The 17,625-nt window shown below is 34.6% G+C and overlaps 1 protein-coding gene across 2 annotated transcripts in view; it reads left to right on the top strand.

Annotated features, from left to right (window-relative positions):
* CRPPA (CDP-L-ribitol pyrophosphorylase A) overlaps positions 1-17,625 on the top strand; it is a 315,799-nt gene that overhangs the window by 90,974 nt on the left and 207,200 nt on the right. For both annotated transcript variants that reach the window (XM_004377417.2, XM_023732277.1), the window contains exon 6: positions 14,610-14,701. In XM_004377417.2, coding sequence (XP_004377474.1) covers positions 14,610-14,701 — 92 coding nt within the window. The remainder of the gene's footprint in view (positions 1-14,609; positions 14,702-17,625) is intronic.

Genomic DNA, 17,625 nt, shown 5'->3' with positions numbered 1-17,625 from the left:
ATTTCTTTACGAAGTCATTACCCTATTACTTAGATAAATGAAACTATTTTTTAAATCCTAAACTGAGGATTCTATACCTTTTGATATTTTGCCTGCATATTATCAGAACTGGCTTCTTACAATGTATAAAAGCCTACATTTTAAGTGTAATCGCAGGGGCTATAGTTTTGAAAATCGTTTGCCGAGAAAAATTGATTTTCTTATTTAGGTAACAGTCTTTAGTATGCACTTTTATTCTCAGGGAAAGTAACCTGTTTGGCTGGATGTAAATAACTGATTTAGATCAGCAATCTCAAAGAGTATTCTTATCCTCTAGAATTTACATTTCTAAAAAGTTCCCATGAGATTCTGATGCTGCTGATAAGAGACTACATTTTGAGGACTAGTGCTGTGGGGCCTTTCTACTCTGTGTGAGCTCCTAGACCAGCAGTGTTGTGGTCACCTGAGAGCTTGAACGCAGAAGCTCAGGCCCCACTGCATTAAATCAGAATCTGCATTTTAGCAAGAACTTTGGCTGATCAGTTTGTACATTAGATTTCAAGAAGCATCGCTGCCCATCACGGTCTTTTATAGGTCTTTTTTTTTCCTAAATAGTGTCTTTATTGCATTAAAAGTTTGAAGTCTTGCTATGCTGTATCTACCAGCTCCAAATGCTTGTTTGCTCAACTGAGGTTACTATCTCTGCAGCTTAATAGTAGAAATATTCGTGGGTGTAGGAAAAAGAAAACTCTTGGATTTTTTTCTTCTTAAATTCCAAAATATATTATGGTACATAGTAGGTAGACTAACAGATCAGCTATCTGAGTTATATATTCACCTGTCTTTTCCTAGTAATGTTCAAAGTATTTTGCTAGGCACTGCTTGTTAGTTGCTGTCTAGTTGCTCAGACTCGTGGTGACCTTGTGTACAACAGAACTAAACATTGCCAGGCACAGCACAATCTTCATGATTATTGGGGTATATCTGAGTCCATTGTTGCAGCTATTGTGTCAATCCATCTCTTTGTTGCCATCCTTTTCACTGACATTCTACTGTACCAAACATGATGTCCTTTTCTAGTGACTGGTCTTTCCTGATGCCATGTCTAAACTAAGTGAGCTGAAGTTGCACCATCCTCACTTCTAAGGATCATTCTGGTTGTACTTCTTCTAAGACTGATTGTTTGTTCTTCTGGCAGTCCACAGTATATTTTAGTACACAGCATTTTTATTGGGCACTTGCTTTGTGCCAGGCACTGTTTCAAATGTTTTTTTTTTTTTTGTGGGGGGGGGGTGTGGATTATCTTTGGATTCTTGAAGAATTCAGTGATGTAAGTAGTGTTATTGTTTCTATGTTATGGGACATTCAAGGATTCTATGGAAAATGCTGATTAAAGAAGGATAGAAAATAAATTCTTAGCCACTATTTTCTGCCTTAGGTAGTTTACTTCTTTTATACATTTATTCTCCCTTTTTTTCTTTAGACGGAGATGGTTCAGATTCCCTTATCTGATGCCCTTGGGCTAATGTGCTTTGGAATGTGGAATATTTTTTATTTTCAGAATGTACCAAAGTATCTCATATATTATATTATACCACCAGTAGGATTTGCACATAATGAAACTTAAGATGTATGAATGTTTACAATCATCGGAATAATAAAGACTGTAGAACCCCTAGCCAGTTCAGGTCAGGACTAATTTTATCACCAAAGTAATATATGAAAACTATTTTTTTGTTTGTTTCAGAGCTTGTTGGAGTTCAGCATTGCCCATAATATGGTCTGGGTCTGTCTTAGATTGTGATTCGCTGAAGGAAGGAAAAATGTCTGTCCTTTTTTTCTTTTGTATCCTTTAATACTGTGTCAAGTTGCATTGCATATGTTAAAGGATGCAGCTATATTTTTTCCTTAGAGTCTAAGGGCCTTAAATTATAGACTAGGTGGCTCTTTTCTCTCTGCTTCAGCAGATGTTTATTGGAATCCAGTGTATTTATCACTATATCAAATATCTTTTTTTCTTTTCTTTTTAAAATAAAGATGGTTTAGTATGTGGATGCACTTTTGTTAAGGTTTAAAACCAGGACTTGGAGCACATGGCATATACCAGGTACTGTACCTGTGCCTTGTGTATGTTATCTCATTTATTCTGTAAAATAAGACTGAAAGGTAGATACTATTACTCTCATTTTGCGGGTGGGAGAATTAAGACTTAGAGATAATAGATACTTTCCTCTGGGTCACAGTTAATAAAAGCAAAAGCCACAGTTTAGACCCAGGTCTGCCTTGTTCTTAAGTCTTACTCCACTTTGAGGCATGGCCTTTTTGCACCACTAAATCGTGCTGCTATTTGTGCTAACTACTGAAGTGGATGTTGATGTTAGGTGCGGTAGAGTCGATTTTGACTCATAGTGACCCCATTTGTCAGAGTGGAACTGCCCTATAGGGTTTTCTAGGCTGTAATCTTTACAGGAGCAAATTGCCAAGTCTTTCTCCCGTGAAGCTGCTGCGTGGGTTTGAACCACCAACCTTTTGGTTAGCAGCTGAGCACTTAACCCTTGCACCACTAGGGCTCCTGCTGAAGCGGATTCTTTATTCCATATCCCTTTTGGTGGGTACAGTAAATGGTTGCTTAAGTTCAGCCTGCCCAGCACTGATTCTATGGAGTTGGAGTTGGTACCTTTAGCTGACCTGATGCAGAAAAATCATGAATTTAGAGAGAAGATCTTATCTCCCAGTTTTCCTCAGTACACAGTATAGTCTTTTGGAGAGTGTCTGTCTTTGCGTTATATGTATATAAAAAAATACATTGTACTGAAATAACAGATTTCTAGATATGACCAGAGAAAGAGCAAAATATTAACATTCAATATCCACATACGAGCTTTAAAATGACTGGTTAAATATTGTTTATTTTTTTAATTTTTTTAATAGTTCTACTAGTTTGAAGTTTATTATCTAGGCGTAACAGTTTTTCCTCTTCTAGGATGGAACTCTTTTTCATGCTGTAATTGTGGTAGGAGTCCTTTGTATTCTGTAAGTTGTTCATCCTGAGGTTCTTTTTCACTCGAATATCAATGGTTGCTGGACAACAAAGTATATATTGTAATGTAATTATTTTCCTGTTTTCTTAGTGTTTTTCAGACTCTAAATAGGGTAAACATCATCTCTTGCGAAAGCATTTTGTACGCTCAGGTTGTCACTAGAAGACCGTGTGTATTTTGCTTCATCTTAATTTGTGTTTAAGTCCGTATCGTTGGTGTAGTAGGGGAATTTTGATGTAAGGGGGAAAAACACTTTCACTGTATTTTCCTTATGTTTACTAAGTTCAGGCAAGTGTTTGACTAAAATTTCCATATTGTGGTTTGTAGTAAGTTTCAAAATTTGACCTTTATGTTGTTAGATAATTTTTATTTTTAAACGTAATATATTTTAGAATCAGTATGTTTACGTGGACTTCTATTTATAGTGAACTGTTTGGTAATAGGAAACATGTTTAGAATGTAGTACTTTCTTATTTGTGCTTTACATAGGCATCTAAATGGAAAAAAATGTACAGTTCATCACAAATTTACTGTTATAACATCACAAAACATAGCATTATTAATATTCCTTTTTATAAGAATGGATTTGGTCATTGTTAATGTTTGACTCAGACTTCCTTTGTGAGTGAAATTTAAAGCGTAAACTTTTCTAGGGAGTAGTGTGATTAATGGCGGCAACAAGACACTGGGCTGACTGATAAGTTTGTAAACATCCACTTAACAAAGAGGTATTGTAGTTTTGTCACACAAGCTGGTTGAGCCCACCCAAGCCTGCTCTGCATGCTCAGACCTACCCAAACTATTAAAGTGGTTACAGATGCCAGGGGTAACATACTTTATCTAGATTTACATAAGCCATACAAACAGTCCTAAACCACACTTGATTTAATATACTGACCGTATTCTGGCAAAAGGATCAATATTCTAAAATTTTCTAAAAAGAAAAGCCCCTATGGAATTTCTAAATAAAAGATTACATTTATTTTCTAGCATCTTCCTTCATCAAACTTTCCAATATATTCTATTTTGTGGCTAAGGAGTATTTTAAAAATAATTTTATTTAACCTTTCCTGGTTATGATTGTACAAACTCAAGTAAGCTCATGCTATAAAACAGACTAATGGTGTCTTTTTTTCATATGGTAGTTTATATAAAAATGGAAAAATAAAATACTGTAGTTAAAATTGAAAATGAACCCAGTTTTAACCAGCTTTGGAATACGTATTAATGCTTATATAAGAATTCATGTCTTTTCCAGTCATTAAGCACTGCTTTCTATTTGTTAAGCATTTACTTCATTTTAAAGGAAAATAATTGACTTTGATTTCTTTGAAATATAATGTCTCTTATTGGTTTGGAAATTTAGGTTTTATTCAGAATATGTATTTTTCTCCAACATCAGCCATACAGGTGGATTTCTTTTAATGTTAAGTATTTATGAACCGACCGTCTGCCATTGAGTTGACTCTGACTCATAGTGACCCGAAAGGACAGAGTAGAACTGCCCCATTGGGCTTCCAAGGCTGAGCAGACTGCTGCATCTTTCTCCCCCAGAGTAGCCGGTGGGTTTGAAATACCGGCCTTTGGTTTGCAGCCCAGCGGCTTAACCAACGCACCACCAAAGCTCCTTATTTATTAACAGTCAAGCCGTAAATCCCATATGCCTTCGTTTTCTGTTTCACACAGTTTTTTTTTTTTTGTTATTGTTAAATTATACTAATAGGAAAGCAGTTGTATCCTTTTGTGCTCATACATTGAGCGAAGCTGAATATATTTTTAGATCGGCTCTGACTAAAAGTAGTAAAATAAAATCACCTGTGAATAAAATTGATTCAGTCTTACTTAGAATTAGGAAGACTCATTGTGATAATGTGTTTTATACATATGAAAAAAACTAATGCTTTTATTTCTTAGCACTCCTTTAACATTTTTACTTACAATTATGGCATTTTAAGTCCCAAATCTTTTTGAATCAAGTTGAAACACTGAGTAAGTTTGCATCAGGTTTTTTCATCAGTAAGTGGACAGTGTTCTCCATCTGCGGCATGTCCTCATCGGGCTTTTCTTGTTAAATACCCAGCAATGGCACCATTTATGTTATTAACCATGCTTTTTGGACAATGCAAAGTGACAGCTAACATTTAAATAGAAACCTTAATTTTTTGATGTTTCTGGCTTTTGATTATGATACTTAATTTCCCACATTTTCACATTAATACCGTAACTTCTTTGTGTATAATATACTTTTTTGTTCTTCATTTTCTTGAAAATAGTACTGTGACTGTATCTTACACCAATCTGTAAGAACATTTGTGTCAAGCTTTAATTAGTAAGAACAGGAAGCCTGCAATATGATTTGGTTGTTTGGTTTCCTTGGAATCTTATTGTAAAAAAAAAAAAGTAAATTGGAAAGCTAAATATTTGGGTCAAGATTAGAGAAAGTTGTGTTCACTTTTTAAAATTTTTAATTCCTTAATTTGTCGTTGAGTGAAATAGTAACTCAAGCAGAGGCTAGTAAATCTGTTGTGTTCAAAAAGTTCTAAGGTCACAGTGAGGTATTAAGCAACTAGCTAAAAAAGACTAGGTAACAGACAAAAGCTAGTCAGTTTTACTTCACGCTGATATAAGTAGGAGGAAAACCAAACAAAATAATATAAAAAACTAAACATGCTGTTTATGCTTAAAGAAAAAAATAAAATATGTTTTGTAAATATCTTGATGAGCCACTAGCCTTTGAAAATTCCCTTTCCTTCAAATTGATTTCTCTCTTAAGTAACTGAGAATAAATACATCCCTTGAAAGGCAAAAAAAAAAAGAAAAAAGAAAAAAAAGAGCAGCATCATTTACTTGGAAAACAGTAATATGGTTACATGTAAAAAGAAATGTGCAAGAGACAAGATGTCACATGTCTGCTCCTTACTTTTAGTTGTAAGGTAAGAAACTTCATCCTGTATTCAGTGACTCATTTAAAAATGCGGTTAAGATCTGATAATATAAAACAGCTTTAAAAAAAAATCTGCCTTTGTACCATTGCCCTCTAGTTGAAACATGCACCGTTAGCAACAGTGTTGGCTTCTCAGAATACCACTTGGGCTTTTTAGGTGGAGATGCATTTCTGACACATGGCTTTCTCGCAAGTCTTTATGTGTATTCCCTTGTCCTAAAGTCATCACCCATTGGCTACTTTTCTTTATTTACTGCCTTCCCCTTTCCTGTTCTGATGTCTTACTCTTTCAAGCTGTTCAGAGAAACCTTAGGCATCATTCTGTAGATGATAATTAGACAAGCACTTCACGGAGTTTTCTGTTTAGTATCACTTTAAAATCTTTCATATGAGACAGAAAATGAACTCTAACATTGATCTTTTTTTAAAAAAATTTTATTGTGGTAAGTATATAGGTATTTGATAATTTCTGCATTCTTTTGGACCACGTTTCTTTGGAATGGGCACGAATATGGATCTCTTCCAGTCTGTAGGCCAGGCAGCTGTATTCCAAATTTCTTAGCATAGATGAATGAGCATTTCCAGCGCGGCATCTGTTTGTTTAAACATCTCAATTGGTATTCCATCAATTCCTGGAACCTTGTTTTCACCAATGCTTTGAGTGCAGTTTAGACTTCTTCCTTCAATGCCATCAATTCTGGACCATATGCTACTCCCTGAACTGGTTGAACATCGACCAATTATTTTTGATACAGTGACTGTCTGTATTCCTTCCATCTTCTTTTGATGCTTCCTGCATCATTCAGTATTTTCGCTGTGGAATCCTTCAATATTGCAACTCGAGGCTTGAATAGTTCTTCCGTTCTTTCATCTTGAGAAATGCCGAGCGAGTTCTTCACTTTTGGTTTTCAAACTCTTGGTCTTTGCACATTTCATCGTAATAATTTACTTTATCTTCTCGAGCTACCCTTTGAACTCTTCTGTTCAGCTCTCTTACTTCATCATTTCTTCCATTTGCTTTCGGCTATCTGGGTCCCAGAAGGAAAGGAGATAGAGTACAGTGAAGAAAATAAATATTTGAAGAGATAATGGAAGAAACTTCCTAAATTTGGCAAAAGGCATAAACCTACAGATTCAAGAAGCTCAGTGAACCCCGACATGATAAACCCGGAAAATCCACATCTAGATACATCATAATCAAACTGCTGAAAACTGAAGACAAAATGCAAATCTTGTAATTAGCCAGCGAGAAATGATGTATTATTTATAGGGGAACACTAATTTGAATGACTTTGGTCTCTCATCAGAAACCATTGAGGCCAGAAAAAGTAGTACAAGAATTTTATACTTCTAAAAATAAATAAACACCCTATTAACCCTGTATTCTTTATCCATCAAATTCCTTCTCAAATGAAAGAAAACTAAGGGAATGTGTTGCTAGCAGATGTGCTTTAAAAGAATGGCCAAAGGAAGTTCTTCAGACAGAAGGGAAATAATGCCAGAAACACTATAGTTTAGTCATGACAACTTTTTAAAATGATATTTTAAATCTCCTTTAATCTGCAGGCTCCCTATCCTTTTATTTTTCTTAAAATTTATCTTGTTATCAGAACACAGCCCATATGACCTGTAGATTTTCTGCTTTTAGATTTTAATGAGTACATACTCATGGTGCAAATCTGTATGTTTTTCTATCCTCTACAAATTGGCAACTAGTTCCAGAAGCTTGATTAGACTCCATTTCATCCTTTTGCCAAGACTAGAGGTGATGTGCTTTTTTATCAGGAGGTACCTAATGTTTTGTTATCTTTTATTTTCTGATGATAACAGCTGCTGATACTCAATGCCTAGATCTGTTATTACAGGGCATTGGCAATTCTTGATATTCTAATGCTGTGAATTAATTTTGACATATTAGTTGGGATATTTTCATAAAGAATTACTTGCCCTCATCTACTGTTTGGTTACCCAGTGGCACAGTTCATATAGGAAAAGAAAAATGTTTTATTTTCCTTTATCAGTTTTCAAGTTGATTGATTTCTATTATTCTTTAAGTGCTTGTTTGTTATTTTTTAATATTACATTCTCTTTCTTCATTTTTTCATTTATTCAGCAACATTTATGAGGCACTTTTTTAAAGCCAGATAATGGGCTATTTGCTGTTGTTGCCCCAGAGACTCCATTCTGGAAAGGGAGACAGACTTAAAACAGTGACTGGCAGTAATATGAGATGAAACGAGGTGTGATATAAGAAACAGTGATGGAACAAAGGAAGGAAGGATCAGTACTCTCTGAGGGTTTTGAAGACTTAATTAATTAAAGCCGTGTTGTTGCTTGAGGTTGACCTTATTGGAGAATTAGACAAGGAAGTGAAATGGCACTGCAGACAGGGGGAACATGTACATTAGTCCAAAGATCATGACATGTTCAGGGAGTGGTCTGGCTGAAGAGTAAGGTGTGAGGCCCAAGGGGAGTGGGTGGTTGTGTATTACCTTGTATAGAATAAAAGGAGATGGGAAGCCTGTGATGAAAATTTGAGGATTAATAGTTATCTAATAAAGAATGCTTATAGACATTTGCTAGTAAAGTAAAATCAAATTGTATATTATTTCTTTTTGGCAAAATTGTTAATTATTGGCAATTGTACACATACCTTCATCATTTAGACGTTTTTGCAAATGGGGATGAGGTATTAACTGAAAAATTTGGGCTTATTAATTTTAATGCTTATAGTTTTTAGTATAAAGCCTGTAGACTTCAAGTCATGCCCGTTTGAATTTTTTCTGTCAAATCAAGCTATGTGATACTGAGATGCTATAGATAAAGAGTTATGCATTGTAAATCAGAAAGGACATGTTAATATGATTTTTTTGGGGGGGTGTACCCAACTGATTTGGACATCCAATTATTTCATTATGTGACACTGGTCTTCCCTTAAAAGATTTTTAAAAGTTATTGTAAAACATAAGTTCATATGAAACCTAAACTTCAGTGGCTAATATTAGTCATCAAGGTGACAGGTCAGGTATTATTTAAAGTTGATTCGAACATGTTTCTAATTCACCCTTAGGTCTCTTCTGGGAGAGAACAAAGTCCAAATGTGTTAGAGAATTTAGAATTCTGGGAAGTAAAATGATTTTATGGTTCTCCCCATTGTTGTTGTTGTTTTTATTTCAACCTTTAGAAATTCCAAGAAGAGCTTTATTAATAGAACAGCAGATTAAGAAGGCTAAAGGCTTCTATTTTTGTTTTGATTTCATCATTAACCTCCAGGAAGTTCTTAAATACTTTGCTTTGAGAAAATGATCAGGATTACTCATATTGTTTTTGTATTGTGTTTTGTGCTTCTTCAGAAAAATGAATTTTAAATATGTTGTGCTCTCCCTCCCCCCACCATGGGTTGGGAGTACTGTGGGATTGAGGAGGTTCAATTTATTTGAGCCTTGCTCCTTTGTTACATTTTTTCCAGGTATCAGTGAATGGCTTTCCAGGTATCAGTGAATGGCCCAAGTACAGTCATTGCTGTTGTTTTTTTTCAATGAAGCTATTAGGTAAATTAACATTCTCAGATAACTTTAAAATCAGAGTGATGAGAGATTGTCAATGCGTATTTGTAGAACTATTAATAACAGTCACATAAAATGCTCCAGCCTATACCGAGTGGACAAAGTAAGATATGAATAATCAGAACCAGAGACTAGTCAAATTAGTTTTGAAGGAATTCAAAGATGAAAACATAGAACTATAACCAAGATGTGTGATTCATTATTATATATAACCACTGCATATTTGGTGGAACTTTGAAATTTGAAAATAAAGCTTAATGGGATTAAGTTGATATGGATTATTTACCAAGTCTTGAAATATTAAGGCCATGAGAGACCTTTTGAAGTTAGAGATGGGTCATTTTTGAGGAAACAAAAGGAATCTTAACCAATATTCTTATTGAATGTATATAAGAATAATAACAAAAATAATAATTCTGCCAGTATTCATTGAGTATTTACTTACACTGGGCACTATATTTAACTCATTTAATTCTTATTAAAGTCTCATAATGTGGGGTCTTTTATTATCCCTTGTCTTCTGCCTTTCTTTTATATATATTTATAAACTCCTTAGAGAATATTTGACTTTGAATAGAAATTGATCATTATTCTCTCTTCTTATTTCACAAGTTAGGTTTTTAATATACTACTTTTATCATATGTTGAGATATTGAATTCAATTGGTATACAATTTTTAAAAACTGTATTACCCTAAAAAATTTAACAAATATTATTGAATGTCTGTAAAGTTCTCTATCTCTTTTATTGATAAATATGCATTGCTTTTTTTAGTTCTTTGTTTATGTCACCTTTATAATATGGAACGCCTGAACTGTAAAGCCCTGGCGAGCCATCCAGATGAAAGTAGGAATTGGGTGGGTTTGGGTTTCTTTGACAGTTTTACAACAGAAATATGTCTTCAGCTGTGCAATGAGTGACTTAACACTTATTTGTCCCTGAAATTTCCATCCTCTGGTTACTACAGTGTGTGGGAGGACCTTAGAGAAAATGCAGTGTTACCCCAAAAAAGAGCTATACCATTTTGGGGGAACTAATCAGCTATAGTTGGCAATTTGTATTTTTGTTTTTTTAAAATAGAGAAACATTTATAATCCCCATATTGTAGAAAATCAGCACAGCAACCAAGCAGAGGTTGTCAAGCTGGCTGTACATCAGAATCACTTGTGGAATATCCCAGAAATACAGATGTCCAGGCGCTACCCTGGTCAGAGAAACCAGAGTCTTGCTGGGTGGGTTCTAGGCATATGTGTTTGAAAAATATAAAAGCAAAACAAAAAGATACTCATGATTCTGATATGCACCCAGGATTGAGAACCCATGAATTAGAGAACTGATAAAAAATGTTACACCTAATCTAAGCTTTAAATCAGCAGATTGAGAATTTACCATAGTTAGTTATAAAAACATACAGATAAATCATAGACACTTTAAGAATGTGGTGAGTCTGACACAGACCACTAGCTTGACATTACTAGAAGTAATTCAATACAGAAACCAGCATGATAAAAGATCCATCTTATTTACTAATGACTATGTTACATTGCCTTGAATCTAAATCCTTATTTATATATTTCTTACTTGATCTTTGGTGAAGAGAGAGAGGTGAATTTTAAATGTTCCTAATATTAGTGTATTTTCTTCTGTTTTTCCTTGCATCCAATTTTTTTTGTGGGGGAAGTTTTTCTCTGGGTATGCTTTCAACTCAAAGAAAAGATGCAAGAATAGTATAAATAACTTTCATATATCTTTTACCTAGATTCACCAATTATTTACATTTTGCCCCATTTGCTTTACTGTTTCCTTGTGTGTACTCTCTATTTCACTCTCCTTTTTGACATGAAGAATTGTGAACTATTCAATGGATGTTATTTTAAGTTGCTAAATTTGTGGTAATTTGCTATGCAGCAATAGGAATCTAATAAAATCAATATAATTCTAAACTATAAGAAATCATAATAGAAATTTAAAAATGTCTTAATGTGAAAGAAAATGAATGATATCTTTTAAATGTATGAAATAAACTGAAAACGAAGTACTTTAAACTGAATGAAAAATGTCAAAAGGCTTGAGTAGAGTTAAAGCTGCTAATGGGGGGAATTTAGAGCCTTAAATATAAATACTAGAAAATGGAGACAGCTAGAAATCAACAATTTAAGCATCTTTTTAAAGAAATTAGGAAAGAACAGCAAGCTAAACATAAATATAGTAGCAGAAAGAAAATAGCAAAGAAGAGTAATAAAAATACCAGTTTACAATAGAATAAAAAAATACTTAGGAATAAATATAACAAAAACTGTACAAGAAGTCCACACAGAAAACTGTGAAACATTACTGAGACATTAAGGAAGACCTCAGTATATGGGGGAATATATCATGTTCAGGGTTTGGAAGGCTTGATATTTTATAGATGTCATTTCTCCAAAACTCAGCAGGTATTTTTTGTGAAAATTGATTGTAAAATGTATATGATAATGCAAAGATTCCTTAAAAAATTTTTTTTTCTATTTAGAAGAGCTGAAGAAGGATGAATGCCAAGTAGATTTTGAATTATTTTGATTTACTTTTATATTATTTTTGGTTTTGGAGAGTAGTGGTAATACATGTTGGTTTTAATTTACTCTTATTACTGTTGATTTCCTTGTGTAGAGCCTGGAATTATGTAAAGTAGAATTTATAATGAAACAAGAGAGAGGAAAGCCACTGCATATGATGTGTTTTGTTTTAAAAATTTTCTTAACTTTATGCATCATTTTATAAATTTGTCAAAGTGATTGTGGTGTCATCACATTAATGGTTGTATTTAGTAAATTACTTTATATTTACTTATTCAAAATTTTTTTGATTGATATAATTAATTTTGTGTGTGTGTGTATGTGAAAAGCATTTGGAAACATAACTGTGTGGATTTTTGTTAGGATATTACAAAGCCCAAATTTCTGCAAATATGTCATTTCACTCTGTATAAGTTTAAATTAAGTTCCTTTTTAAAGGTCATTGCTTTTAGGAGTTGTCCGCTGATCTAAAGCTTCTGGGACATTCTAGAATCCAAGATAGCAAGGGGCCTCTGTGAACTGACCCCAGTGAGTGTCCCACTTTATTGTTCACTAAATCATTCCATGATTTTCAAGTAATTCTCTTGTTTCTTGGTCACACTGTATTCATGCCCATATTCCTTCTATTCCTCAAAACATTAAAAAATTTTTTTCTTTATATTATCCCTCGTAAATACTTCCAAAGTTTCCTATTCCCCTTTCCGAAGCAAAACCTACTTATCTTTCAAGAGTGAGCTCCTAGCTCATTTATTTCTAACGTTTTAGCTGATATCATTAACCAGTTTATATTTTTTACCCCAATGACGTTCCATAGTACTAATGTCTGGGCCATTCATTTATGTTCTTAATTACATTGAATTTAATTACAATTATATAACTTAGAATTATAGATATTTTAGAGTTGGTGGAAACCTTATAGATTTGTGAACAGAGTCCTAAAGAGGTTAAATGATTTTAAGATAATACAGTCAACTCTAGTAGACCTATATCCAGAACAGAGACGTCCTCTCAATCCATTTGAACTATTTTGTTTACATATATTTATTTAGCTTTCTTGAATTTGTAAGGTACAAGAAAATGAAGATTATGTCACATTCTTTTACAGTAATTATTATGGAGTAGGCCATACGACAAAAAAAAGCATGAGCTTGGGATGACCTGGGTTTTAAATACACTTGTTAGTGAAAACTAATACTTAGTTAATAAGACACAGTTATTTGGAGACATTAAATGGAATAATAACTATGAAAGCACTACGACCTTTCATGTAAAAATGTTTGATATTTAATAAACGTTGGATGCCTTTTCCCTCTTTTTTCATTCTAGTGCTGTAGAATAGTTGTTTATGGGCCTAATTCGCTTGGATTTAAATCCTTTTACTACACAGCTAACTCTGAGATCTTGGGCAAATTATTTCTTTGAAATCAAGAGTTCCTGAATCTGTTACATTGGAAAAACTAATATTGCTCTTGTATGATTGTCATGAGAATTAGAATTAATATAGCATATAGCTCCTGGAACATATAATGTTCTTGATAAGTGAGAGGTAGTTTGTAAAAGCAGTAGTATTAGTTGATGTTGTTGTTATTTTAAATGTTCTGTTCTCCCCAGCTTTGCTTGAAGAATCATTAACTACTGCTAAATTAGTAGTTATATAGAGCATCTTATGTAGAATTGACCAGGTAAGGAGCAACACGGCCCAAAATTCATCAAACTAACTTTTGATTCGGGACTCCTATTTGAAATTAGTCTTTGTGGTCTTTATCCATCACATAATACCATGGAATGTCCCCTTAACTGTCAGCCATATCGATATGCCTTAGTATCTCAGATTTGCCTACTAGAGATTACACATCTTTTGGGAGCATGCATCCAGGGTTTCCAAAAGTGAATATCACCATGTCACACAGCTTATATTTGTAAATTAGATCATCTCAAATAAGCCTTCCAAATTTGAAGAAAATTCATTTGGCCATTTTTATTTGATGTGGTAATAGTCAAATAAGCAGAAATGTAATTGTATTGGATTGACTGAATCTAGAGGAATGACAAGGAAAATGTGCTTAGCGAGGGCACAAGGTGGCGCAGTGAGTCTGCACACAGGAGACCTCTTATAGCCTAAAGGGAGGATCTACCTGGGAGGTGGGATTCTATCAGATTCTGGGAGATTCTCTACAAATGTGGAAGGGTTGAATTGGCGAGCCAAATAGCTGTCACCTCCAGTTACCGTCACCTCCGGTTACTCCCTTCCAATGTATCCTAGGATCTCCTATTTGTGTTGGTTACACAATAGCCTAGTTACCCACCTACAAAGTGTTTAATACACAGATTTATTGACTTGGGTGTTGAAAAGGGTCAAGGGCATCTCAGTATGTAGTACAGGTCACTCCACTTGGCCTGAAACCAAGACCTCCCTATTCTTGTTCAACAATTATGAGCAGCAGGTGAGCGCAGGTTTCAGCAGACTAGAGTTTGTTTTGTTTTGTTTGAAGCTTAACATTCTTGTTTTTTTTTTAAATCTCAGAAAGGATTTCACAGCAGATTTGCATCGTTATGGGCACAAAAGAAAATGAACATGTAGGTCTTCTTGAAGAAATGCTAAAAAATGAATTGAAAGTAAGTATTCAAATACTGACTTTAATGAACTTTATTTTATTGCCACAGATTGTAGTATAAAGATATCGGCCTTGGGAAAGCATAGAAATTTGTCAAACCTAATTTTCTTATCATTTTGGCTTGATAAAATTCTTTGGTATGCTGACACTTATGACTTGAAATATACTCTATCCCCTTCTCTATCCCTCTACTGGATTTTTCTCCCTTATCTCAACCCCAGAGTCTTATTTAACCTTTAAGATTCATAGTCACATTCAGTGTGACTTGTTTTAGGAAGCCCTGTCTAATACTACATTCCTCCAGTCTAAGAATAAGACTCGTCTTTATAGCCACAACCACTCAACTTCCTGATTAAACTCATATCTAATATTAGGGCCAAGGAGATGGAAGAAGCATAAATAAGTGAAGGGTTCTAGAGGAATTATTTACAACTCTTTTAATGGAGCTCTGGTCATGCAGTGATTAAGAGCTACGGCTACTAACCAAAAGTTCAGCAGTTCGCATCTACCAGCCACTCCTTGGAAACCCTATGGGGGCAGTTCTGCTCTGTTCTGTAGGGTTGCTATGAGTTGGAATTGACTCAGTGCTAACGGGTTTGGTTTGTTTTTTTGGTTTTACCACAAAGGACCTTTTATTCATTTTTATGATGACCTTGTGTTTTGAAATATTTTATTTGCCAAACTGATTTTATTATAATTAGTTTCTCTGTTTTCATTAAAATATATAACTGCCAGTCATACCTTATGATCAACATGTGATGACTTATTAACAACAAACATGTTATAATTCTAGTCTAAAGCAGAAGGAAAAAAGCTTGTTTTAGTTAGCTGTGTAATTTATCTTGATACCACAGTAGGAAACAGAAGAGGCTCTGATATCCAATTGTCTGGGCTTAGATGTAGACTTCATTGCTAATTAGTAACATCTACATTATAGAGTTATTGGGAGGTTTAAATAAGATAATACTTTTAAAGTGCTTAGAAAAGCATCTGGCGTGTAGTAAGTTCTCAATAAATAAGAACCGTAATGATAATTACACTTTCAATGATAAGTTGAGACAGTGGTGTGACAATGTTAGGTAGTAGAGACTGTTAGTTCCCAAAATTCAGTGTTATACTCGATCTATGAGCTGTTAAAAATGTAGATTCCTGCAATATGTAAAAATTTAGTGAACTCTTTTCTCTGGGATATGTCCTAGAATCTGAAATTTTCTAAGCCCCACTAGATCAAACAAAAAAAAAACCAAACCCATTGCTGTCGAATCGATTCTGACTCATAGCGATCCTATAGGACAGGGTAGAACTGCCCCATAGGGTTTACAAGGAGCAGCTGGTGGATTCAAACTGCCACCTTTTGCTTAGCAGCCGAGCTCTTAACCACTGTAGTAGCATTAGGAGCAGCAATCCAAAGCTGTAAAGAAGATTGTAGCCATCTCAGCAGTCTCTTAAGAGTGACGACTGAACTAAGAAGAACATTCCTCACGTGTATTGTTTGTTTTATAGGCTTGTCTAATTTTTGGCTGAAAGGTGGACTTTGAGAGTGACAGGTCTGATTTAGCATGGTGTCTGGAGGCCATAGTCATCAAGCGTTCCTCCAGTCTGTGTCAGACCAGTAAGTTTGGTCTTTTTGCGTGAATTTAAATTTTGTTCTACATTTTTCTCCCACTCCATCCCGGACCCTCTATTGTGATCCCTGTCAGAGCTGTCAGTGGTGGTAACTGGACACCATCTAGTTCTTCTGGGCTCAGGCTGGTAGAGGCTGTGGTTCATGTGGTCCATTAATCCTTTGGCCTAATATTTGCCTTGTGTCTTTGGCTTTCCTTATTCTCCCTTGCTCCAGATGGGATGGGACCAATAGATGTATCTTAGATGGCCGCTTGCAAGCATTTAAGACCCCAGATGCTACTCACCAAAGCAGGGTGTAGAACATTTTCTTTATGAACTATGTTATGCCGGATGACATAGATATCCCCTGAGACCATGATCCCAAGCCCTCAGCTCCAGTAACTTAGTCCATCAAAATCTTTGTATGTATCTAGGAAGCTTCTGTGACTTTGCCTTGGTCAAGTTGTGCTGACTTCCCCTGTATTGTGTGTTGTATTTTCCTTCACTTAAGTTACCACTTGTCGACTATCAAGTTAGTGATTTCCCCTCCCCGCTCCTCCCTTCCTTCATAACCATCAAAGATTGTTTTTTCTGTGTGCAAAACTCTTCTTGGGTTTTTTGTAATTGTGGTCTCATACAGTGTTTGTCCTTTTGTGATTGACTTATTTCACTCCGTATAATGCCCTCCAGATTCATCCATGTTGTGAGATATTTCACAGATTCATCATTCTTTATTGTTGTGTAGTATTCCATTGTGTATGTACTATAATTTGTTTATCTATTCATCTATTGATGGACACTTACGTTGTTTCCATCTTTTTGCTATTGTGAATAACCCTGCAATGAACATGGGTGTGCATATGTCTATTAGTGTGACGGCTCTTATTTCTCTAGAATGTATTCCTAGGAGTGGGATTACTGAATCATATGGTGTTTTTATTTCTAGCTTTTTAAGGAGACATCATATCGTTTTCCATAGTGGTTGTACCATTTTACATTCCTACTAGTAGTGCATAAGAGTAATTCCAATCTCCCTGCAACCTCTCCAACAGTTGTTATTTTCTGTTTTTTTTTAAATTAGTGCCAGTAATGTTGAGGTGAGATGATATCTCATTGTAGTTTTGATTTGCATTTCTCTAATGGCTAATGATGTCGAGCATTTCTTCATGTGTCTGTTAGCTGTCTGAATGTCTTCTTTGGTGAAGTGTCTGTTAATATTCTTTGCCCATTTTGTAATTGGATTATTTGTCTTTTTGTTGTTGCTCTCTTGAATTTTCTAATGTCTTAATTCCTTTTTCATTTAATAATTTTCTTACTTTC

The sequence above is a fragment of the Trichechus manatus genome, unplaced genomic scaffold, assembly GCF_000243295.1.
Source record: "Trichechus manatus latirostris isolate Lorelei unplaced genomic scaffold, TriManLat1.0 scaffold00050, whole genome shotgun sequence".
In the NCBI taxonomy this organism is placed as follows: domain Eukaryota; kingdom Metazoa; phylum Chordata; class Mammalia; order Sirenia; family Trichechidae; genus Trichechus; species Trichechus manatus.
Note: the sequence above shows the minus strand (reverse complement) of the source record. Positions and strands in the feature narration are given on the sequence as shown.